Below are 23,936 nucleotides of genomic sequence, written 5' to 3'. Positions count from 1 at the left end.
GCATAATTCTTAAGGACCTAGGATTTCCAGAATGGTAAATGAGCATTAGTTTCAGCTTAAAGTCACCAGCTTCATTAGCCCCCTAACAAGAGTCAGCCTGTCCTTTGAAGCCAGGCACTGACTTCTCCTCTCTAGCTATGAAGGTCCTAGATGGCATCTTCTCCCAAGAGAAGACTGTTTCGTCTACAGTGAAAACCTGTTGTTCAGTGCAGCCACCTTCATCAATGGTCTTAGCTGGATCTTCTGGATAACTTGCCATAGCTTCTCCGTCAGCACTTGCTGCTTCACCCTGCACTTCTATGTTATGGAGACGGCTTCCTTCCTTAAACCTCATGCACCGACCTCTGCTAGCTTCAGACTTTTCTTCTGCAGCTTCCTCACCTCTCTCAGCCTTCATAGAATGGAAGAGAGTCAGGGCCTTGCTCTGGATTAGGGTTCAGCCTAAGGGAGTGTCGCGACTGGTTTGATCTTCTATCCAGACCACTCAAACTTTCTCCGTGTCAGCAGTAAGCATGTTTTACTTTCCTATCATTTGTGTGTTCACTGGCGTAGCACTTTTAATTTCCTTCAAGAACTTTTCCTTTGCGCTCTCAGCTTGGCTAACTGTTCGGTGTAAGAGGCCCAGCTTTGGGCCTGTCTCAGCTCAGCGTGCCTTCCTCACTAAGCTTAATCCTTCCTAGCTTTCGATTTAAAGTGAGACATGCAGCTCTTCCTGTCACTTGAACACTTAGAGGTCGTTGTACGGCTATTTATTGTCCTAATTCCAATATAGTTGTGACTCAGGGAATAGGGAGACTGGAGGAGGGGGAGGGGGACAGGGACGGGCTGGTCAGTGGAGCAGTCAGAACACACAACACTTATCAATCAAGTTCACTGTCGTATATGGGCCCAGTGTGTGGTGCCCCAAACAATTACAATAGTCACATCAAAGATCACTGATCACAGCACCATCGCAGGTATAATAATAATGAAATTTGAAATATTGCAAGAACTACCAAAGTGAGACATAGAGACACGAAGTGAGCACGTGCTGTCGGTAACATGGCGCCGACACGCTTGCTCGCGGCGGGGTTACCACCAACCTTCAATTCGTGAAAAGCAGAGTGTCTGTGAAGTGCAGCAGAGTGAGGCGCAATGCAGCGAGGGCTGCCTGTATGCACAGATGCAGTGAAACTTCTGGTTCCGCACTGGCTGGCACCCTCAGCATACTGGCAGCTGTATTGTTAAGGTCTGTTAATTCGGTTAAATTCATCCTCCTGACGGGAAATGTCAAGTTCATGTGGCAGGGTGTGGGCTGATTGCATAACTCTCCACCAAACTAGAAAGCATGTCGCGTTTCACACGGCCCTTTGTTCTTTTCTTAGCAGTATCTCTTCACCCACCTCTGATTTGGCAAACGTGCCGGAGAGCACCAAAGCAAGAGGTCGTGTGCCCCTTTGCCTGGTCCACGCGCCGGGATATTGACCTTTTAGCAAATTTTCCTGCTAGCGTAGTTCCTGAATCAGCCAGATTGGAAATGTTAATCTTTGCAGGTGTGTGTGCACTGTTTTTAAACAATTTGGGAAGATGTCACAGTTGTCCAAAGGACCTACATTTTGGTTCAAGATTATATTTGATTGCAAAGGGAAGTAGAACAGGAGAATAGGAGAGAAAATTTAGGAACAACCAAAAATCCCACCATGCCACCTACTTCCTATGTGACCTTGGACAGACGACTTGGTGTCTCTGAGCCTGGGCTCTCCCATCGCTAACTGGGAGTCGCCATGCTTTCCTCCGGGATCACTGCGAGGAGTAAAGGAAAGAACAGATGGATAAAGCACTTCGTCTTTTTTTTTTTTCTTTTTTGGCTTGAGAAATGCAACCGCCTTTATTAGCAGCAATACTGATATATGTGTCCCACCCCCAGTTGGGGCCTCCCCCACCCCACCCACCCCTTGGTCCTGGACACTGCGGAACATCAGGGTAAGGGGCAAAATCCCAAGCAGAGCTGGAGGGAGGCAAGTGGGACTGGTGAGGGTTGGGATCACCTGGGACCAAGCGTTCAATGAATCAGGATACCCCCGTCCACCCAGATGGGGGCTGGGAACACTTGGGTTTGGGGTTTGAGATTTGGCAGTGCCTTGACCTGGGTTCCAGGCTGGGGTGGGGGTTCGGAAAAGCTTTGGTGCAGGGTCTGAGAATGCCTCGCCCCAGGCCCCTGCTCAGGGGCTGAGCACAGGAGACAAGTGGGTCTCAGATCTGGGTCAAGGGAGGGTCTCTGAGTCCACAGTTTGAGACTGGCCGTGGGTGCTCTGCTCTCAAGCCCCGGTTTGGGGGCTGGATACAGGTGTCTCTGAGTCCCAGGTTCAGGGTCAGGGAAGACTCTGTCCTCAGGCCGTGGGGGCTGAGTGAAGCGCTTTGTCCTGATCCTAGCCTGAAGCCAGCTACAGTGACGATGATGACGATCAAGGACAGGCAGAGGCAGAGAAGGATTAAGATATAGAATTCCAGAACTTTGTTTAAAAAAAAAAATCCTTTGCAGCAAAATCTCTCTCTCCAATTCCATTCCCTGCCCCTGTGAAGTTAGGCCACCGCGACTGGCCGTGATGTTTCCAAGATAAAACCAAGGCAAAAGAGGTTGTCGGTGTGCTCGCACAGATACGTTTCAGCATCCTGACCCTTGAGTCCCTAAACTGCCTCTTGAAAATTAATCTGCACTGCAGGTGCGTCCACCAGTTGCTTTATCCTCGGACAAACCTGGCTTTGGTCCCCCGGGGGGGCGGTGGCGGGGGATGAGGAGGATCACGCCATGCAGATTAATTTTCAGCGTCCCAGAACCTACTAACAGTCTCTCCCTGTGCATGACCAAATAAAAGAGATGAGAACCAAAGGAGAGCGATGAAGGCTTAGTCATTCCCTTAAAGAATCCATCCCTAATCCCGATAATATGTCCAAACGGGCTCCTTTAAGCAGTTCTTTCCGGTGTGGACGTCATTCCACTGGGGGGTTGGGGGGACAGTCAAAGCCCCGCTTTCTCCTTTCTCTGTCCCCCTCTCCCCTTTGTTGCCCCCCACCGTGTGTTTATCATGTGCGTGTGTGTGTGTGTGTGCGTGTGTTTGTGTGCGTGTGGATTTCATCTGTGCTGGGTGCAGCTGCTGTCACTTCCTTCAAGGTCTGCTTTCTGGCCCCGCTGGGGGATAATTCCCTCCTTAGTCCCACCTTATCAGTCGCTGCACACACGGACCCCCGCCGGGACAGGGAAAATCCTTTTTTGCTTCTCAAACTTGCGGTCCTTTGGTCTTTGCGGCCCAGGAGAATCTTATTATTGCCAACGTGCAAGGCATGCGGGATGGGCCGTGTCGCCTGGCCAGCTGTGTGATGAATGAGATCCCGGTGTAACAGCTAAGAGAGGCTGTTTGGAGGGACTAGGAAGCTCCGCACGGTTTGCCTTACTTTAAGGAAAAGGCAGGACACGAAGGGTAAAGCTAGGAGGGGTGGCTCCCACTGGCAAAGGGCCCCACCCTGTCCAAAAGGGTTTTCCATGAGGCTCTTTGAAAGAGCTGGCCCCGCTTGGTACGTTTTATTTATTTATTTATTTATTTTTTCATATTTTTCTTTCTTCTTTTACATTCTCACAATCCTCCTCAAAACATTTTAACTTTAGTTTTGAGTTTAATTTTACAAAAACTCAAGTGATACACAATTTTCAAGACCAAGGCTGTAGTGTGAACTGAAGTTTGCTATTGCGAGGAAGCTGTCCATCCCCAGCTCTTGATTTTTATTGATTTTGATTTTTTTTTTGAAAAACTAAGATAATCCCAGGCTGCTGTGAGTGCCAGGTGGTAAAAGCGCCATCTCAGGAGTCCAGTGTGAACCACTGAAAGCTCAAAAAGAGCAGTTGACACGATATAAACTAAACTCTCTAAATTCTGATTGATCACAGCCAGTGAGGATAGTTGCAGAACAATGAATGTACCGAACGCTACTGAACTGTGCACCGAAAACGGTTACGACGGGAAATTTCACGTTGTATGCATTGACCACAGTAAAAATTTTTTAATGAGAAAAGTAAATGAGGAAGTGTTTGACCATAGTTTACAGCTCTTTGGCTGCTTCTCTGCAGAGGCTCTGCTCTAAAGGAGACCATTGGTGGTTGTCACTGCTGCCACCTGCCAGGCGTCACCACTGCTGAGCTCCCAGAACAGTACCTGCACTTGGTGGCTGGCTAGAGACAGATACATTGGCCGTAGGTGGCCAGGCCATCTCCAAAAACAATATTTCATACACGCCATTTCCACATGGTTGCCAAGCTGGTGGTCTTTGTGGAACAGACACTGCCGACCAAGCCACGTGCCAGACACTGCCCTGTATACGTGACCTGTGACCTGGCTCCGGCCCTGGGACATCGGTGTCATCACATTTTCTCCATTTGACAGACGAGGAAGCTGAAGCTCCAAGTTATTAAAGAACTGACCTCAGTTCCCACAGTGGCAAAACCGGGATTCAAACCCAGGCTTCTCTTGTGCCACTTCCACTGGACCAGCGGTCCCCAACCTTGTTCAGCACGTGGACCCTTTCTGATGGCAGACATTTGCACAGACTACACATGGTAGCGGTCACACATTCAGTCTCCTGATTGAGAAAATATGTAATGGCCAAGTTACTCTGAATCCAGGAAGTCTACCAGTCACAACAACACCTGCATACAGTCTTAAAGTCACGGCACGTGGTTCGTGAGACATCCGAGGGATTTAGCTGGCCCACAGCGGTTAGTGCCCGTGTGGTTTCTTAGGCCCTCAGAGTCACTCTGCATCTTTGCCCCCAGAGACGGGGCACCCCTGAGATGTGCCCTGAATCAGCTGAAAGATCCGGAGACCCTGAGCCTTCATAACGTAAGCTAAGCTACGTGATAGGGATTCTGGACTACAGCCGGTGTTAGGTACTGCGTGGGAGGGTTCCCGCAAGCCTTCGAGTCACGTTGTCTGCGGCTGGAGGAGGTTTTAGCTTCTGGAAGGATCGTCGGTTCTTCTTGCCCTCTGAAGCCTGCTGTCACTGACAGTAGCATCCGTCTCCCAGAGCAGAGCTCTAGAAACGAGCAACTGCAGAGCTGAGAACAGTGGTTCAATACTCTTCCGTGTCCCTTCAGCAGTTAGCACTCTCCGTTTGCTTTTATCCAGTCTTCAGAGGTCCCCAACCACAGCTGCTGGGAAGAAGTTGTGCCAAGAGGAACCAAAGAAAAGAAAACCCTCTTTGCATTTATTCTCAACATGAAGGTTCATACCACTGAGTCTCATTGCTTTCTTTCATTCATTCCACAAATGTTTCTCGGGCACCGCATCGATGCCAGGCACTGTTCCAGGCTCTGGGGATTCAAGAGTGAACTCAAATGACAATAATCCCCGCCCTTGTGTGCCTCCATTCTAGTGGGAGACAGACTGTCAATGAGATTTTAAGAAGAAAAATAGGTAGGAAGTCAGATAGTGGTAAGTGCTATGGAGAAAATTAAAGCAGGGAAGGGGGATGGGGCACCTGGTCAGGTGGGAGGTTGCTTGTCCTACCCCTGTGGGTGACAGTGAAGCAGAGTCGGGGGGTACGGGAGGGAGGTATGGGTGTCTGGGAGGAAAGCCTTCAGCACGAGGGAACAGCAATGGCAAAGGCCTGACGTGTTCTGGAACAGCAAGGCCAGTGTGGCTGGAGCAGGGGAAGAGTGGAGATGGTCATATAGGGCTTCAGGGGCCACTGCAATGACTTTGATCTTGACTCCATGAGAGACGGGTCCGCCCAGGAGGGTTTTCAGCACAGGGGTGACATGATTTGACTTTACTGCAGTATAATTTACGTACCATAAGATCCACCCATTTTAAGTATATAATTCCACGATTTTTAGGAAATGCACAGAGTTGTGCAGCCATCACCCAATTTTAGAATATTTCCATCACCCCAAAAAGACACTTCATGCTTATGACTTATACTTTAAAAAGATCGCTTTGGCTCCCATTTTAAGAATAGAAATAAGAGGTAGAGCAAAGAGTGTTGGAAAGAAATGTTTTTCACGGCACGTGTGAATGGCAAAAAAGTTCTAAGGGTGGGGGGGGCGGGTAACAACGTGCCTGGTAGAGCTTTTCATTTTTAACTACCGGAGGTTTGGAGCCGCCTTAATGCTAAAGTTATAACAGGATGAAAGGCCTCCAGCTCTGACAGTAACAGTAGGGTATTAATAACATCTAGAGAACTGTTTAAAAAATGAGAAGCAAGCATTAAAGCTGTATGTGTCTGTGACTTCCGAACTTGAAGATGATCCCTGCCCTTTTTTACATAAAAAGTCTGAACATCGCTAAGCTGTAGGACTAACTCAACACCTTAAGAATTCAAAAGACGAAATGCTGATGGTAGCAGGAGGAATAAACCCCAAACATGTTTTAGGAAACATTCATTGTCCCTGCAGCAAAAAGAGAAGCAGGTCGTCTCACATTAATTATTATTAAAATGTTCAGTTCCAGTTTGTTGTTTGTTTTTCTTTTTCTTTTCTTTTTTTTTTTTTTGAGACAGAGTCTCTATTGCCTGGGCTAGAGTGCCGTGGCGTCAGCCTCGCTCACAGCAACCTCAAACTCCTGGGCTTAAGCAATCCTCCTGCCTCAGCTTCCCAAGTAGCTGGGACTACAGGCATGCGCCACCATGCCCGGCTAATTTTTTCTATATATGTTTAGTTACCAGCTAATTTCTTTCTGTTTTCTAGTAGAGACTGGGTCTCTTGCTCAGGCTGGTCTCGAACTCCTGAGCTCAAACGATCCACCCGCCTCGGCCTCCCAGAGTGCTAGGATTACAGGCATGAGCCACCGCGCCCAGCCCAGTTCCAGTTTCTTTTGTTGGTCTTGAGCAGTGGGGGCATCCTACCCTGAGCCCACATCACGATCGAGGGATCGTCTGTCCCCGTGGAAAGGGCCTGCGTGACACTAAAAGTGGTACCTGAGTGAGGATTTTTTGTATTTTATCTAGAAGGCTGAAATCTTCTGGTATTATATGGTTTGGGAACCGAACAGTGGACTTTGACATTTTTTCCTTTCCAGCTGCGACTATAGTAGCCAGCAGTGTCTGTGTCCTAACACAGGTTTCCCGTCCTGCGCCTCCCATGCCAGGGGCAGCAGGTGGTACTGGGCTCTGACCACCCACCCATGGTTCCACCTCGGGTGGGTCTAAGGTGATTCTTGCTAAGCTCCCCGAGCTCACGCCTGCACGTCACTGAGCGCTGGCCTCGTGGCTACTCCAGGCTGCAGCCACGCAGAGAGCACATTGGGCATGGCAACAGCCTGAGGATGGAAAGGGGAGACCTGATAAGACAGAAGCCAGCTCACTGCCCACCCTGGCTTGGTTTGGCTGCACTCTGGAATGTTCCATGAGATTCAGCTACTAGTCTCAGTTTAAGGTCACGGGCAACTAACTACCTTTTTTGGTTTTCCTGACTGCTTTCCACTGACCCTAACGGTCGCCCAGGAGTGCTGCTATTACCACTTCTGGCCACAAGGGGTCCCCGCCCTCCAGGCGCTGCAAAGCAGCCCCCAGCTCCTCCACGAGGTGGGACTCTGTTGGGCAGAGAAGGCCCCCTGAACAGCCAGCCCCCAGCGTTGGGCTCAGTGGTCAGCCCTGGGTTCACAGCCATTTGACACTCCGGGAACAGCAATAAGCCACAGGTGACCCCTGTGTGTGTTGTTACTGCAAACAGCAGAGAGAACGCCCCGGGGACTGGGAGCTCGCCTGTAGTCTGAGTTCTGGTCCCAGACTTAATCTCACTGGCTGTGTGACCTTGGGCAAGCCTCTCTGAGCCTGTTTCGTCCTCTCCCGAGAGAAGGGGTTGGAAAGAAACTGATCTCTACTTTCAGAGACAGCCTTGCCAACAACATACGCACGTGAAACATCCCTTTCACGAGGGGTGTCTGAGCCATCCTTGCCACTCCGCACAAACCGTCAGTTCACTGAAATGTTAAATCCTTCTGCCAGATTATCATCTCCCTGGAAGCAAAAGGAGTGAAACCAGAATTCTGTGCCACTGAATCTTTGAACGTCGGCACCAGAGGAGAGCTCAGGAAGCTTGGTACTATAGGGGTCCTCAAACTCCTGCTAGCCTGGAACCCTTTATTCCGACAAACTCTGACACGGGAGCCCAGATGGACAGCAGCTGGAAGCGCTCTGGTTAGAAACCAGAACGCAGAGAGAGGAGGCCACCTGCCCTGTGTCACTCAGCAAGAGAGCTGAGAGCTGGGCACATTCCCCAGGAATGAACTGAGTGTGCAGGTCCCCAGATGTGAGGGGACTCAGGATCCTAAGGAAAGAGCCACAGGCGGGGACAGGGAGTGGGGGGGCCAGGGCGGGGGGCATGCCCACTTCCACTGGGCGGTCACCGTGCTGAGGTTTTTCCCACACCATGACTTAATCCTCATAAAGACCCTATGAGGCCAGTATCTTTGTCTTCTTTTAGGCTCAGAGAAGTTACATGACTTGGCCCAAGTCACATAGCTCAGAAGTGGCTCAGCTGGGATTTGAACCAGTGTCAAAGCCCATACACTGGCTTTCCTGGTGGACAGAAGTTTATTCACTCCCTTATTCATTCATTCGTTCAAATCTTTATTGAGCATCAACTCTGTACCAGGCACAGCGGGGCCCTGCCACCCAGCTGTGGGTAAGGCAGCTAGAGCACCTGCCCTCACTGAGCCTCAACGTTAGGGGAGGAGACAAATGATAAACAATGACAGGTGACAAGAAGAGAAAGCAGAGGGAGGGGACAGTGTCTGGGTGAGGGGGTGCGTGTGCACCTCCCATTTGTCTAGAGCAGTGTTGCCCAAGCCTGTTCTGCACACCCATCCAGCTATGGTTTCCAGTCTGCAAGATAAAAGACATGCTGCACCTCTGTTTCTGTCCTTACAGGACAAACAGGCTGCACGTTGAATAGCCGTGGCCTGAAATATTTCTGAACCCTTAGATCAGTGCAGCTGACGCTCCCTGCCCCGGGACCCATTCGTCCCATGTCCTCCTCATCCCTGTCTTGGCACCAGGCTGCACAGACCCCGGGAACCTGTTGCAGAGGAAGGCGCTCCCGCCTGGCATGTGCGCTGGTACAGGGCCTGTTAGTCCCTTCTAAAGGAATCGAGTCCTCGGCTGGTGTGAGCTTCGTGGTTGGTGGAAAGAGACCTGGGTTCCAACCTGGGCTGTGTCACTTGCCAGCCATGTGATCTGGCAGATGCCTTTGGTTTTTCTTACCTCCAAAATGGGGAGAATGATGCTTGAAGGAATAGATCAGGCACACCAGGGGCTTGACCCAGGGCCTGGAGCTCAATACGCAGAAGGCCCCATTACTGTGCGTGCCCGTGTAGGCATTTGCATGTGTGTGTCTGTGTTCACGTGTGCATGCATGTGTATGTGTGTGACACCTGTGTCCTCCACTGCTGGAGAGTCCCTCCCAGGACCCACTGTGGCCAGGGGCACTGACAGCCTTTTCTGGGTTCTTTGTCCAGATTGCCAGGGGATCATCGAGGATGTCGTCCTGCTGGGTGCGCCCGTGGAAGGAGAAGCCAAGCACTGGGAGCCCTTCCGGAAGGTGGTGTCCGGGAGGATCATCAATGGCTACTGCAGGTCTGTGCAAACCTCACGCCAGTGGGGAGGTGACTACACTTACCGCACACCTAGTGTGCCTGAGCCCTGGAGTGGGGGGCACATCTCTGAGGCCTGTCCTGGAAGATCCCAGGAACCGGTCAGCATGGCCCTGTCAGGAGCAAGGCCAGGCCACGTGTTCTGATCTGGGAGGCGTCGGTGCCCGTAGCGTGATGGACATCAGGGGCAGATCCCGCAAAGGACGTCCCGTGTCAGGCTGGGAGCAGCTTGCAGGGCGAGCTCTGCTCGACTGGAGCTGGGTGAGGGACGTGGGCGAGTGGGACACAGACTGAAAAACAAAGATGGGCCCACAGGGAGGTCTTAAAGCAGGGACTAAAGAGCGCGTATGTTCATCTTTGGCGGTGGGGGAAGCGGGTCCAGGCTGAGCTGTCTGAGCGCTGCCCGAGGCGGGGACAGGGCGATAGAGCAGGAAGCTGACTGTGTGGGGGAGCCAGTGCCCAAACGGGGCGACGGACCCTCCAGCACGTGTGGGGGCCTGCGAAGGCCAATCGCTGTGGGGCTGGAAAGGAAGCAAGTCTCGTTTGGGGTTGAGAAGGAGGACTTGCGGGATGTCGGCCAACGCTGCCACCCAGACTTTGGGGAAGGAGGGAGGGCGAAGCCCGCCACGAGCCCTCAGGGGATCAGCCTGAGAAGATGCCCATCTGTTCAGCCTCTGGATGAAGCCAAGGACAGGGTGACAGTGTTTAAGAGTGCATGATTTGGAATCACAGGGACCAGGGTCCTAATGCCTGCCTCAGTTTCTCCATCAGTAAAGGACAGATAATAGTAGCAACTGTCCCCAGGCTCGTGATGATGGTTGAACTACAGAGTTGCACATGGCACATACATGCCCTGTGAGTGACAGGTGATGTTATCATTTTTTTTTATCATCACCATCAAGCACTTGGGATAGTCATTCAGCAAACTCAGTGAGCACCAACCTCGTGCCAGGCACTGTGGTGGGCCAACAAGCCCCAGCCCCAGCCTCGTGAATCGTGACATCCAGCAGGGAAGACAGGCAGGAGAACAGACAACTCCAGCAGGCGTACAAGAGCTTGTCAGTGACACCAAGATCCAAGAGCTCTGAAAACCGCGCCTGTAGTCCCAGCTCCTCGGGGTGGGGGCTGAGGCAGGAGGATCGCTAGAGCCCAGGAGTTTGAGTATGGCCTGGGCAACATAGTGAGACTCCATCTCTAAAACAAAAATAAAGTAAACCAAAGATTCTTTTCTCCAGGTATAATGCAAACTCAGGTAGTGACAGACTTGGCCTGAGCTGATGAGAGACAATTATGGGCTTCACTTGTCCCCCTGTGCTGATGGCTGAGTGACTGGGGGACAGCACCCCAAACCTTGCAGGAATATCTTGTGATATGTCGGCTACAAGCAGCATTACCTTTGTAATATCCAAAATATTATGGATTCTGAAACACAATAGGCCCCGAAGGATTGTGGATAAGTGAACTATAATTTTGGAGTCATTGCCACAAAAGCACAGGATGCTGACCAGTTCTCCCAGAGAAGGTGACATTCTAAGCCCAGATCCAAAGGACACATTTGGAGTTTAAGAAACAGTAAAGTTGGCTGATTAGTTGTAGGAAGGCAAAAAAGAAAAAGGCAGAAAAAATGACGCCAGGGCTTTGATGGGAGGTGAGTGGCTCCATTAACACACCTTTAAAAGTAACAATTGAAAAAAAATAAGGAGGAAGAACTTGGAGGGGAAGCAGCCGATTCTTTTGAGCGATGAGCATGGATTTTGCAGCAGGCGCTGGAAAGGCAGCGCTAGAACTCAGAGGGAAATTAGAACCGGAGCAAGGACCATGAGCTCATCGGCTCCTGGGCGACAGCTGAAGCCAGAAGGATGGACAGGTGGAATCGTTTGAAGGGAAAAAAGCAGAGAAACAAAAAAGCCCTGGGTTCCCAATTCTGAGGAACGTATTTCAGGATGGGAGGAGGAAGAGCTTCCAGCCTGAGGTCAGGGGCAACTCAAAAGCATCCAACAGGTTGGACACGGTGGCTCACACCCATAATCCTAGCACTCTGGGAGGCCAAGGTGGGAGGATCGCTTGAGGCCAGGAGTTCGGGACCAGCCTGAGCAAGAGTGTAGACCCCCATCTCTACAAAAAACAGAAAAATTAGCCAGGCTCGGCAGTGTGCACCTGTAGTCCCAGCTACTAGGAAGGCTGAGCCCAGGAGTTGGAGGCTGCAGTGAGCTGTGATGAGAGCTAGACCCTGTCTCAAAAAAAAAAAAAAAAAAAAAAGCATCCAATGAACTATGTGCCTGAGTGCTTATGCTGGGCATGAGAATACAAGATGGACAAGATGAGAGAAGCCCATGTCTAACAGAAAGGACACGTATGGAAACACAATTATTTTTTAAAAATCTAAAAATGCAATAATGCAGCAATGGTGGGAGGGGTATAATGAGTATTAGACTTTTACCACCCGCCAGACCCCATCTTTTGTTGTAATTATCTCCTTCAATCTTCCCCTAAATCCTATGGTATTACTAATCCCACTTTACAGGTGAGGAAACTGAGGCTCAGAGAGGTTAAGTCACCTGCCCAAGGTCATGGCAGAACCAGAATGTTTATGTCAAGCCAGTCTGATTACTCTGTATGAGACTAATGGGCCTCTGCGAGAGTTTTCCTCCCGTCCAGGACACAATTTTATAGGCTATTTGAGTTTTTAAAACTACTTTCATTCAGCAGGTCTTCACTGAGTGCCTGTCAAGTGCCAGGCACTGGGGACTTCTTTAGTCTTCTCCAAACCAGAACTGTCTCCCTCTATCCCTCTATTCTCCCTGACATTGAACAAGACAGATGGAAATCTCTGCCCTTCTGGAGTTTGCATTCAGATCTTATTTGTCGAGAGTTTTCAGCACTACCGACACACCAGTCTGTGAGTGGCTGATCTATAGTTTGAATCATACACAGTAAAATTTTCGTCCCAGATGACATTTTTCTGCTAGCTTCCTCCCCTTGCTAGCAATTAGTGTATACTCAGATGAGGTCGGTTAACTTTAATTTTGATCTAAGCTCAACCATCCAAAACTAAATGGAATTGATTTGGAAAGTCTTTATCATTCAAATGATTTAGCCCACAGAAATAGTAGCTCAGTAGTTCAAAGCTAAAGATGGGTTTAGCCGTGAATAGAGGGCATTAGTAGGACACAGGAGTTCAGCCAATCAGTTAGGCTCTATCACTCATACTCTAAACTTAGTGCTTAAAATTGGGACATGGTGGAAAGAACAGCAACAGAAACGACAAAGAGCCATAATATATAAAGAGCTCATACAAATAAATAAGAAAAAAATCTAAGAAATGACCAAAGGATATCTCCACACAAACTCATAGGATAAATACAAATCGTCAATAAACTTTTGAAAAGATGCCCAACCTCATCATCAATGAAATAAATGCAATAAGTAAAATCAGTAAGATACTATTTATCACCCATCAGATTATCAAAAATTTGAAACATAAATAACATTTAGTGTTGGTGAAGATTTGGAGAAATGGTCAGCATCAAACACTGTTGGTGGTGGCTGAATTTAGTAAATCCTTTCAGGGGACAATTGGCAGTATCTGTCAAAATTTTTAATGTAAGGTCCCCAGTAGCTCGGGGGCAGGGGGGATGCAAAAAAAAATTTTTTTTTAATGTGCCTATTTTCTGACCCCACAAATTTTGACTTCTAAGATTCTACAATACAGGATACTCACACAGCAATGCAGGATGTACAAAAGAGATCACTGCAGCTTCATTTATAATGAAAAATTTAAAACAACCAAAAATGGCCATAAATAGGGAAAATTTAAAGTGAAAAAAAGCAAATGCAACAGTTTATACTATGATCCCATTTAGGAGGGAGAAAATTCTGCATATGCATGTATGTACCTGTGTATGTCCATAAGTGTACAGTGAGGTATAGAAGAACCATGGCAAACATAAGAGTGGCCGCCCCTAAGGAGTGGGCAGAGATTGGAAATAGGTTATAACAGAGACTTTGATTTGATTTTGTTTTTAAAGTAAGAATAGTTTTGGTGGGGCATAGTGGCACACACCTATAGTTCCAGCTACTGGGGAGGCTGAGGCAGGAGGATAGCTTGAGCCCAGGAGTTGGAGTCCAGCCTGGACAACATAGCAAGACCCCATCTCAAAAAAAGTAAATAAAATAAGCATAGTGTTTAGAAGAAGAAAAACAAAAAAGAATGGACAAAGACTTTGATGTCCAACGGTCCTGGGTTAAAGTCTTGGCCCTGCCGTTTATCTTTTGGGTGGCTTTGGGCAAACAGCTTCCCTGAATCTCAATGTCTCTGCCAATAAAATAGGAATAATAGTTCCTCCTGCTCAGGGGCTCTGGGAAGATTAAATGACATTATGAAGCAAAAGGGCTGGCACTTAGTAGGTGCCCGATAAATGATAGTAGCTATAGTATTTATTGCTGGGCATATTCACATAACAGATGATTTTTTTGGTACTTTTTATAAACAGCAAAGGGAACGTATTAAAATTGCATGTGTGCAGCGTGGAAGCAGCAAGATCTTATTAAACCCATCTGTTCTGATGAGCACCTGAGGCTAATTGCTTGGTTTTCGGTTATTTTATGAGGCCCTGGGCCATCCCTCTATAGACGGAAAGGAGGAGGAGGAAAAGGAGCAGGAAGAAAGGGAAGGGGGGAGGGCGCATATAGACCAAACAGCAACTGTGTCTCCTTGGTTAAATCAAGCACCAGCCAGGGCTCCAGCTTCTTGGCCTCCAAAGGCCTCGTCATTGCTGTGAACATCCTTAAACATGGCGGTGGGGGGAGTGAGAGGGAAGGGAATTCAGGCCAACGTGACCAAACTACACATTTATAAATGTGTAATTTATGTTGATAAAGCTCTGCAAATTCATTCACTTACTTGGGCTTTCTGTGAACCTTCTGGAAGCTAGCTGGGGTGAGTAGCGCTGCTCCCTGTTGCACCCCAGCAGAACTGAAGCTCAGAGAGGGGAAGTGACTCGCCCAGGGTCCCACAGCAGAGCCAGGTGTGACCTCAGGCCTGTCTCACTCCGTGGCGAGAGGGTTCGTTTTGAGTTCCCAGCGGGACTCCTTGTAGCGCAGGGACAAGAGGCCACCCTGTGGGCCCTGCTCCAGATCCACGTGGTGAGGAGCTGGTAGAAGGAGCAGGGAGGCCCCTGCCCACAAGAGGCCCTCGGCTGGCCCGGCTTCACCCCAAAGTCCAGGGCTTGGAGAGGGAAGGCTGCCTGGTGGGCCCCTCAGACCATGTGCTCTGTGGCCGGTGCTCATGGCACCTGAAGAACGGACAGCAGAGAGTTGGGTTATTTTCTCTGGACAGTGTAGGGGGTGTGTTTGGCTGGGGGAGGGTGCGGGGAGTGGTGTTAACAGCACCCACGAAAGTGGAGGAGTGTCCCCGGACTGTGACCTGCCTGGGCAACCACCCTTCCCCTCCCCCAGGATGGCTGGGGGCAGGGAGGACCTGCAGGCTGGGCCGGGCCTGTCCTCAGAAAGCAGAGCTGGTCCCTCCAGCCACAGATGGGCCACCCAGGCCCCAGAGTTCCACCCCTCCCCCCAGGAGGACCCGACTCCCCACCCTTCCTTTCTCGCTTTTCCCAGGGAGCCCTGGCCCAGCCCCTCTCCCAAGCTAGGAGAGCTCTCCTGAGCAACGCACTGACTTGTCGAGAACTTCATCCAGCTTCTTCATTCATTCATTCATTCACTCAACAGATATCCTCGATTGCATGCCAGACCCTGTTCTTGGCACTGGACACCCAGCAGGGAACAAAGCAGACAGCCTTCGTGGAGCTGCCGTGGCACTTGTGCAAAGCCCTGGGCACACGCCTGGCACCCCGGCCAGGCTCCGAAAGCGCCAGCTGCTGCTGCTCCCACCATCGTTCCTCCACGGGGCAGTCAGGGGCCCCGGTATCCAGCAGAAGCTCCAGTCCCTCCAGGCTTCCCCCGGAGGCAGCCTGGGCCTGTCCTGTCCTGTCCCGTCCTCTGCCGTCCCGAGGCTGACGTTGGCTCCCTTCTCCACAGGGGAGACTGGCTGCTGAGCTTCGTGTACCGCACGTCCTCCGTGCAGCTCCGCGTCGCCGGCCTGCAGCCCGTGCTGCTGCAGGACAGGAGGGTGGAGAACGTGGACCTGTCCTCGGTGGTGAGTATCGGCCTGTCCCCCCAGGGCTCTGCGTTTGCCCAGGGTGAGGGGCGGGGCGGGACTTGGTTACCCCTGGCCCCAGCCCGGTCCACCCCAGAGAGGGTGGAGAAGAGGCAGCTCCTTTCTACCAGGCACCTTCCTTGGGCGGGGCCTTGTCCCCGGGCCCTTTGCACACACCATCTCTAATCCTCACACGGCCTCTGGGGTAGGCACTATTGTCCCCATTCCACAGATTAGGAAACCGAGGCTTAAAAATGTTCCTATCACACAACTAGCAATTAACAGGACTGGATGGGAACCTCCAGAGCCCACGCTCTTGCCCCCACATTGCCACCCTGCCCCCAGCCTGCAGTCCTCCCCTGAAGGCTGCGCTTCAACCCCCCTCCCAGATCACTGGTCGGGACCACCTGCTTCTCCCAGAAACACACAGAGCACACAGGATGCAGGTGGAGGGCTCCAGGCCAGGCGGGGAAAGGTTGGAATGCAGAGCCCAGGGCCCTCCAGCCCAGATGGTCCGCATCAGCCTCTAGGGGCACAGCCGACGAGTCTGCATTTTAAACGTGCTCCCGAGGGTTCTCCTGCAAACACTGGGCTGGGCTGCAGGGGCAGGTGGCAGAGTCCTTGCTGGGAATGGGGTGGGCGGGGGCCTGCTGGGCAGCCACACACACTCAGCTTGAGTTTCTAGATCCGCCTTTAGGCCTGAAGGAACCTGCCACACGCCTGTCACAGGGAGTTAATAGCTCCACATGTGGACTCTGCATGGCTCTGCCCTAAGCCTTGCACAGGCATTACTGTCCCCACTGTACAGATGAGGACACTGAGGTTGGTGGGCTGAGGGGCTTGCCCAGGGTCACACCACTGGAACATGGCAGAGCAGGACTCAATCCCAGGTCTGAAGCCGATGGATGCAGCCCCCGCTCGGGGAGATACGAGAAGCGGTGGGAGAGTGCCCCACACTAGGCGGGGAAGGGCAGTAAGCCACAGGGACAGCCACAAGCCCACTTCAGCCAGTGAGATCTTTGGTTTCCAGTTATTGGTATGAAGCGCCAAGGGCTACCCGAGCGTAACCCAGCTTCTGCGTAACAGTAGACAGACCAGACCCTTCCCTGCGCGTCTGAAACCCCCCCGGCTCGCGCGGCCTCTGAAGGGCTCTGGCTTCTCCCTTGAGCATCAGCAGCTGACCGCCCCCCGACTGCGCCCTGGTGGCAGATAAAGCGGGGCTCCTTGACCCCGATACGTGCCCCAGCCTGGCGCGATCTGGGCAGCATGTTCGTTGAGACTTGACCAGGCATTGGATGACATAGGGGAATTATTGCACAAAAAACATGAAACCAAAACTTCACCAGGCACTGCTGCCCCTGAAGTCCACAGACCACGTCCCTGCCTGGAGATCACCTGGGCCTGTCACTCCACCTGATATCAGGTCCTGGAGCCAATTCATCCCCTTTTCTGTCTTCACCTCCCAGATTCCCAGGACCCTAACACACAAGTCCTCATCTACTCAGGGAACACACATCAAGCCACCCTGTGCCTTCCTAACTGGAAGCTTTGGGGACTGGTGTAGGCCCAAGGATAAGAGGGGTTTCTAGACTCATCCATTCGTGAAACCGATTGCTCCTGGTTAGAGTCGTCACTGGAAAGACTGTGCCTAGAGTCACAGAAAGCCTTTCGGACCATCTTTATCCCCGATACTCTTGGCTCATACGATGTAAACCTCACACCCACCCCACCTGGCAGATGTTAAGCATCCCCAAGTCACAGACTGGAAAACTGAGGCTTGAGAGAATGGACTCATAGCCAGAGAGTCATAAATCCAAACTCTGACCCCAGGTCCACAGCCTGTGCTGTCCACGTTCCCGTCCCTGCCACCAGCGGCTCCCCAGACTTCTCTCCTTCCTCAGCCTGTCTCGGTGGCAGCTTCCCAGCTCCTGCCTGATGACAGCTCTTTACCGCGTTAGGAGCACAGCGCAGAGCAGCGCTTTCGTCCCTGGCAATTAGAGCTAATTAGCACGGCCTCTGCTGCCCCCCTGTTTTCCCTGAGAACGCTGGCAGAGTTTCCATTACTGCTGTCGGGGAGAGCTGGTCGCCCTCTGCTCTGAGCAGAGACCCGCAGCACCTGTCTTCTCCCGGCTGGACCAACGACGTGGCAGGGCCCTTCGGGGGCACCCCACGGGGCTGGCCCTGTCGCAGGCAGGGGGCATCTCTGGGGCGAATGAAGCTGCCCTCGTGCCCTTCAGTCTCCCTCGTGGGGATGGGGTCGCAGCAGGTGGGGGATTCGCCACCCCAGGGGCCAACTCATGAGGCTTCTGGGGGGCAGAGGCCCGGCCCAGGGCAAGACTCTTCATGTCCCAGAGGAGATGCCAGCTGGCTTCTGGAACTTCGCAAAGGGCTTGGCACAAGGTGGACGCTCTGTAATAACAGTAGCTGATGCGAAGCGGGCGCTGCGTGCTTTGCAGATATGTCATTTGATCCTCTTGACGGTCCCATGGAGGCGTAATAACCCATTGTGCAGATGTGGAAACTGAGGCAGCAGGAGGTGCCACAGCATGTGAGCGGTAGAGCCGGATGAACCTGGGCTCTTACCCACTGCCTTTGTGCTGCCCTCATTCATCCGTCGCCGTGGCCACTGGTGGTGACCTGTCACCTGTGCCGACAAGCCTGTTACACGCATGCGCTCACTGAATCCTCACAGCCCACTCACATGCTATAGTATCTTTATTAGCCCCATTTTGCAAATGAGGAAACTGAGGCCCGAGAGGTGAAGGAACCCAAAGGGCTTGGAAGGAGTTGTCGGGGCAGGCAGAGGTGGGCGGTGGCAGCCTCCATTTGAGCAAGTTGAAGTGTCGTAACAGGCAGGAAACAGGAGGTGCTGGGACCCATCCGCAGCTGTGTGGACCCAGTAACTGTGGAGCCCCCCCGACGTGCAGGGCTGGCCTTGGGAGCAGGGGGAGTTGGAGGTGGTCCCTGCTCTCGCTGAGCGCACGGTCTGTCCGAGAACATAAACGGCTGAGCAGGAGGTGACGACGGGGTCACTGACTGCTCTCAAGGGTGTCCGCAGAGGCTGGGGAGCCCCAGGGCGGGTCCCTCCCAGCAGGGGGAGTCAAGGAAGGCTGCTCCACTCCGTGACGGCCTGTGCGGATCCGGGCAGCTGGCAGATTTCAATCAGGACAGCCAGGGAGATGGGCAGGGGCTGAGATCTTCATCCAACATCAGCCACACCAGAACTTTCCGCTGCTGAGAAGAGGCTCTTTCCCAGCGCACCTCACCCTGGCTTCCATCCGTCCCGCCAACTGTGAAACCGGAGCTCGGCCAGAGACTGCTCCCCTGAAGTCTTTGTAAAATGACAGCTCAGGGACTAGGGTTGCCTGAGGCCTAAACCAACTTGTCACCAAGGAGGGCCAGAGCTGTGTGTTCAAGGGCAACTGTGCAGTGGAGTTTCATCTGGTATCACCTGCAGCCAGTGGCCACAAACACCTCCTCCCTTCCTTCCTGGCCTGTTTCTAGCCCTGGCACCAGCCCTTTACAGTAAAAAGGTACAGGGAGGCAGTTCTTGTTTGTCCTTAGGCAGTTACTGTTTGTCTCTGTGGGTATGAAGCTCCTGCTGGCTGGAATTCAGACGTGATGTCTGGAGCTTGAGCAGCTATCTTGGGCTCCCAAATGGATCAGCCCAGCTACCTCCCTACTCTCCATCCCCCCTTCTAGGGAAGCCAAAGTAAGAGAACTCATTTATAGAGCACCTGCTACATACCAGGCACTGTGCTTCATGATTTGTAGATATTATTCTAAACAACCCATTCAGGTAGGTATCACTAACTCGAATTGGGTAATGTCTCTTTAAAAGTATTTTGGATCATATATGAAACATAATAATGAAAGATAGCATGTACTGAGTCCCTGTGAATTGTCAGGCCCTTGAATATCTGTTTGAATGAGAATTCAAAGTCATGAGTCTTTGATGTGGAAGGGTAAGGGTTAGGGTTAGGGCTAGGGGAAGGTGTGGTTCAGGAATTGTGAGGACCAGCCAGTTTCTCGAATTACTAACTGACGTTCTTTCTAGTGTCCCTGCAGCCACTAAATATGCTCCCTACTGGGGAAGGGCACTGGCCCCACCCTGACCTCCAGCCTGAGCCCAGGGGCCTGAAAAGCCACTGAGATGTGTGGATACACACGTGCGTTTCCACTGTTTAAAAGCATTAATAAGGAAAGGAACAAGGGGTAGGCAGATGCTGGTGGTGAGAAATGACAAAACTGTACAGGGAATTATCTTTTTGTGTTCTCGAAAACTCATTTGAATAACCCAGTGTGATTTGTGATTCAAATGGAAATGCAGACATTACCAGCCGAGTCTTTGTGTGGTTTGCTAAGATTCCCAACAAGAGCCTCCCTAGTGTTTTCCTGTTCTCTTTTTAAAAGAAAGCCTTCCCCCTCCAGCCTTAAGAGAGCGTTCTGTCTTGTGCTTGCCTTTGGCACTGAAGCGGGTCCCCACCAGTGGCCGGGAGAGCGAGAGGCTCCCTCTCAGGGGGCAGATGTGTGCCAAGCAGCCTCTTCAGGCAGTGTCTCGCACCGCACACAGCTTTATTCTTCACGCACTATGTGTCATTAAGTAATCCAGCATCCCTCTCTGGGCTCTGCTGTCCTCATCTGTAAATGAGAATGGCTTTTAATGCCACCCCCAACTGATTTTCTGTGAAAAGAACAGGCTTTAGCGACAGGCCTGGATTCCCATCCCAGCTCTGATGTGTTCCAGCTGTATGACCTTGGTCATGTCACTCTACCTCTCTGTGGCTCGGTTTCTTCATCTACAATTAGCAGCCGACACCTGTCAAAGGTGTAGGTCCAATAAGCTTATTTGCCACAGCGTATTAAGGACCTACTATGTGTTGGGCGTTGTCCATTATTACAGTCGGGCATCAGGCATTCCAGTCACACCCCAACTTTTCATTCACCGACACATCCCAACACAAAAATGGGGATGTATTACTCTCTGAGGAAGGGGGTGGGCACTTCCGAGTTCTCAGCCTTTGTCTTAGTCAAGATCCAGGCCCATGTAACCGAGGCCTCACTAAGTGTCTTAAACACATGAGAGTTGATTCTGTCATATAAAAGAAGCCAGAATTGGCAGTTTAGGGCTGGTTCCACTGTCTTCAGGGGCCAAAATTCCCTCTGTCTTGTGGCTTGCGCTGCCCTCCTTAGCGGGCCAACTCATAGCCCAAGATGGCTGCTCAAGCTCTGGCCATCCCGGCTGAATTCCAGCCTGCAGGAAAGAGGAGATGCGGGGAGAGGAGCATTCCTCCTCTTAAAAAGAATTCCAAGGAGCACCACATCACACTACTGCTTCATCTCATTGGGCAAAACTAGTCACAATGCCACCTCTAGCTGCAAGGGAGGCGGGGAGCGTGCCCAGCTACACAGTGGGGTTCTTAAGACTAAGGGAGAAGGGGGAGAGTGGATTGTAGCCAGTACCTTGCAGTCCATGCCATAGCTTTATTTCTGGGGAAGTCCTCACGGCCACCCCCCGGTGGAGCCACTCTTGTTGTCCCCAGTTTACAGCTGAGGCAACTGAGCCAGAGGGATGGTGGGCGGCAGAGCCCTCCCACAGCAGCCGGAGCTGCGGCCCAGAATGAGAACTTCCTCCCCAACTTTCCTTCTCTCAGGAGGTTCCTTCCTGCCCCCAGAGGACCCACGATTTTTAGAGAAACTTCCTCCATCTTTATTTAATAAACTCTAGAACAGCTTTGAACCTAGAGCCTCTCCAGCCCCCTCTGGATGTGAGACATTGAGAGCTGCAGTCATGGGTTTGGTGACCGGTTGGCTGAGGGCGAGGGGAGACCCAGGAGCTTTGCTTGGGGCCCTGGCAGAGCCCAGCCCTCCCACCGCAGCCCTCACTCACTGTCCTCCCGCAGGTCAGCGGCCACTTGGACTACGCCAAGCAGATGGACGCCATCCTGAAGGCTGTGGGCATCCGCACCAAGCCGGGCTGGGACGAGAAGGGGCTCCTGCTGGCCCCGGGCAGCCTGCCCCAGGAGGAGCCTCGCCAGGTGGCCACCGCCTCTGCACCAGGCAAGACCACTCGCCAGGCTGGGCAAACCCAGGGTCCCACACCGGGAGACACCTCCAAAATGGCCATGTCCACTGACCCCAGCCCAGCCCAGGTGCCAACAGGGCCAGACCAATCTGAAGGGGCCTCCCTTCCCGCTGCTGCCAACTCCGCCGAGAGCCCCTGTATCTGCAGCCATGGCGTGGACCCCAACCCGCTGGGCTGCCCTGACTGTGCCCACAAGACCCAGGGGCCCTTCCCAGGGCTGGAATGACCCCAGCGGGGGACGTGAGCCATCTTCCCAGATTGCTGTGTGCAGCTCACTCTTACACACGGGGTCCTCACGGGACACGGGGTCCTCACGGGACACAGGGTCCTCACGGGACTGGAGGTGTAGATGAATTTCCACAAGTATCTTTCCTAAGTTGAAGGAATTGGAGCCGAAAGGAAAAGGAAATGGAAGGAAGGGGACTTTGGGGACAAAACACTCCCTCCCTGAGGAAGCCAGACCAGAGACCTGCGGAGTCAGCCAAGCACAGTTTAGAGCACGAGGACTCTACACCAGCTGTGAGTCTGGCTGTTCGTCGGAGGTCCAGGGGGCTCTCTGGAGGCTGGGGCTCCCATGCCGCCCCTCCCCTGGCCTCGGTAAAGCTGGGTGCCCTCCTGCCTTCCATCCACACTCCAGGGCTGCCCCAGCCCACAGGCACCGCCACCTGGCACCAACAGAGCAGGCACAGGGGCAAACAGGGCAGCTTATTCCTTCTGCCCTTAGGAGAGCCAAACAGATCTGCCCCGTACAGCCATGCAGGCTATGCACTGCACAACTGCTGGGGCATCACTCACATAGATACGTGTGAGTGGCCCCCCCCCAAAGTTGTGCAACACGAATACATGCTGCATCAGCATTCAGTGTGGCCGGGAACTGGGCCTTCTGACAAGAACGAATTATACGGGGAAGGGATTTCCTGTAGCAGGAACAGAGGTGGTTAACAATACATAACAACAATGGCTACGGCTGCTTGAATATTTACCACGTACCCGGTGCTCCGATGACCTTCACAACCACCTATGAAGAAGGTACTATTATAATCTGCATTTTATACTTGGGGAAACTAAGGCTCAGAGAGATCAGGTGACCTGCCGAGGGTCAGACAGCTGGTCAGTGATGGAGCCAAGTCTCACACCGCAGTTGGTTGAGGCTGGGTGCGGTGGCTCACACCTGTAATCCCAGCATTCTGGGAGGCAGAGGTGAGAGGATCATTTGAGGTCAGGAGTTCAAGACCAGCCTGAGCAAAGGCGAGACCCCGTAACTACTAAAAATAGAAAAATTTGACAGGCATAGTGGTGCGAGCCTGTAGCCCCTGCTACTCAGGAGGCTGAAGCAGGAGGATCACTTGAGCCCAGGAGTTTGAGGTTGCTGTGAGCTAGGCTGATGCCACGGCACTCTAGCCCGGGCAACAGAGTGAGACTGTGTCTCAACAAAACAAAACAAAACACAGTTAGTTGGACTCTGGAGCCCGAGTTTTTATCCACTGTATCTGCATCCATGGGAGCCTCCCTCTGTTCCCCACACCGTCCCTCAGTGACAGGGCCAGAGATAATGCTCCCCCATTGTGCAGATGGGGAAATCAAGGCCCAGGTGGAGGCAGTACTGACGGGCTCTGGGGGAGGCGGGAGGAGGGCAGGAGAAATCGGAGTCATGGAATATAGGAGCTGGATCTCTGCTCAGGCATATGTGTATTTGTTCATTCAACAAATATTTATACAACTCCTGCTGCTGTTAATCCAGACTGCTCACGGCACACATGGAAAACTGAGGTTCTGAAAGGGGAAATGACTTTTGCTGGGCTCCCAAAGCAATTAGGGGCAGAGTGTGGACCAGAACCCAGGACACCTACACCCAGGTCTCTTCCCACTACACCAGCTGCTTCTCAAACCCCAAGTGGCCCCAAGATCAAATCCAGTCCACACCACAGCCACAGCCTTCAGCTAGTGTTTATTGAGAGTCCCTCGGGTGGTCTTGGGGGACAGGGGAAGCCCCAGCAAGCACCATGGCCCCTCTGCAGCCAGCAGTCAGGGCCAGAGTTGAGTCTAGTCAGCACCAAGGAGAGCGCCAGGCCGCAGG

The 23,936-nt window shown here is 52.1% G+C and overlaps 1 protein-coding gene across 3 annotated transcripts in view; it reads left to right on the top strand.

Annotated features, from left to right (window-relative positions):
* TMCO4 (transmembrane and coiled-coil domains 4) overlaps positions 1-23,529 on the top strand; it is a 93,016-nt gene extending 69,487 nt beyond the window's left edge. For all 3 annotated transcript variants that reach the window (XM_069479429.1, XM_069479431.1, XM_069479430.1), the window contains 3 exons: positions 9,486-9,603; positions 15,657-15,774; positions 21,678-23,529. In XM_069479429.1, the coding sequence (XP_069335530.1) occupies positions 9,486-9,603; positions 15,657-15,774; positions 21,678-22,085 (644 nt within the window). In that variant the 3' untranslated portion in view covers positions 22,086-23,529. The remainder of the gene's footprint in view (positions 1-9,485; positions 9,604-15,656; positions 15,775-21,677) is intronic.
* The last annotated feature ends 407 nt before the right edge of the window (positions 23,530-23,936 follow it).

This window comes from Eulemur rufifrons, chromosome 8, assembly GCF_041146395.1.
Source record: "Eulemur rufifrons isolate Redbay chromosome 8, OSU_ERuf_1, whole genome shotgun sequence".
In the NCBI taxonomy this organism is placed as follows: Eukaryota; Metazoa; Chordata; class Mammalia; order Primates; family Lemuridae; genus Eulemur; species Eulemur rufifrons.
The sequence above is the reverse complement of the archived record's forward strand: the minus strand, read 5'-3'. Positions and strand labels throughout refer to the sequence as shown.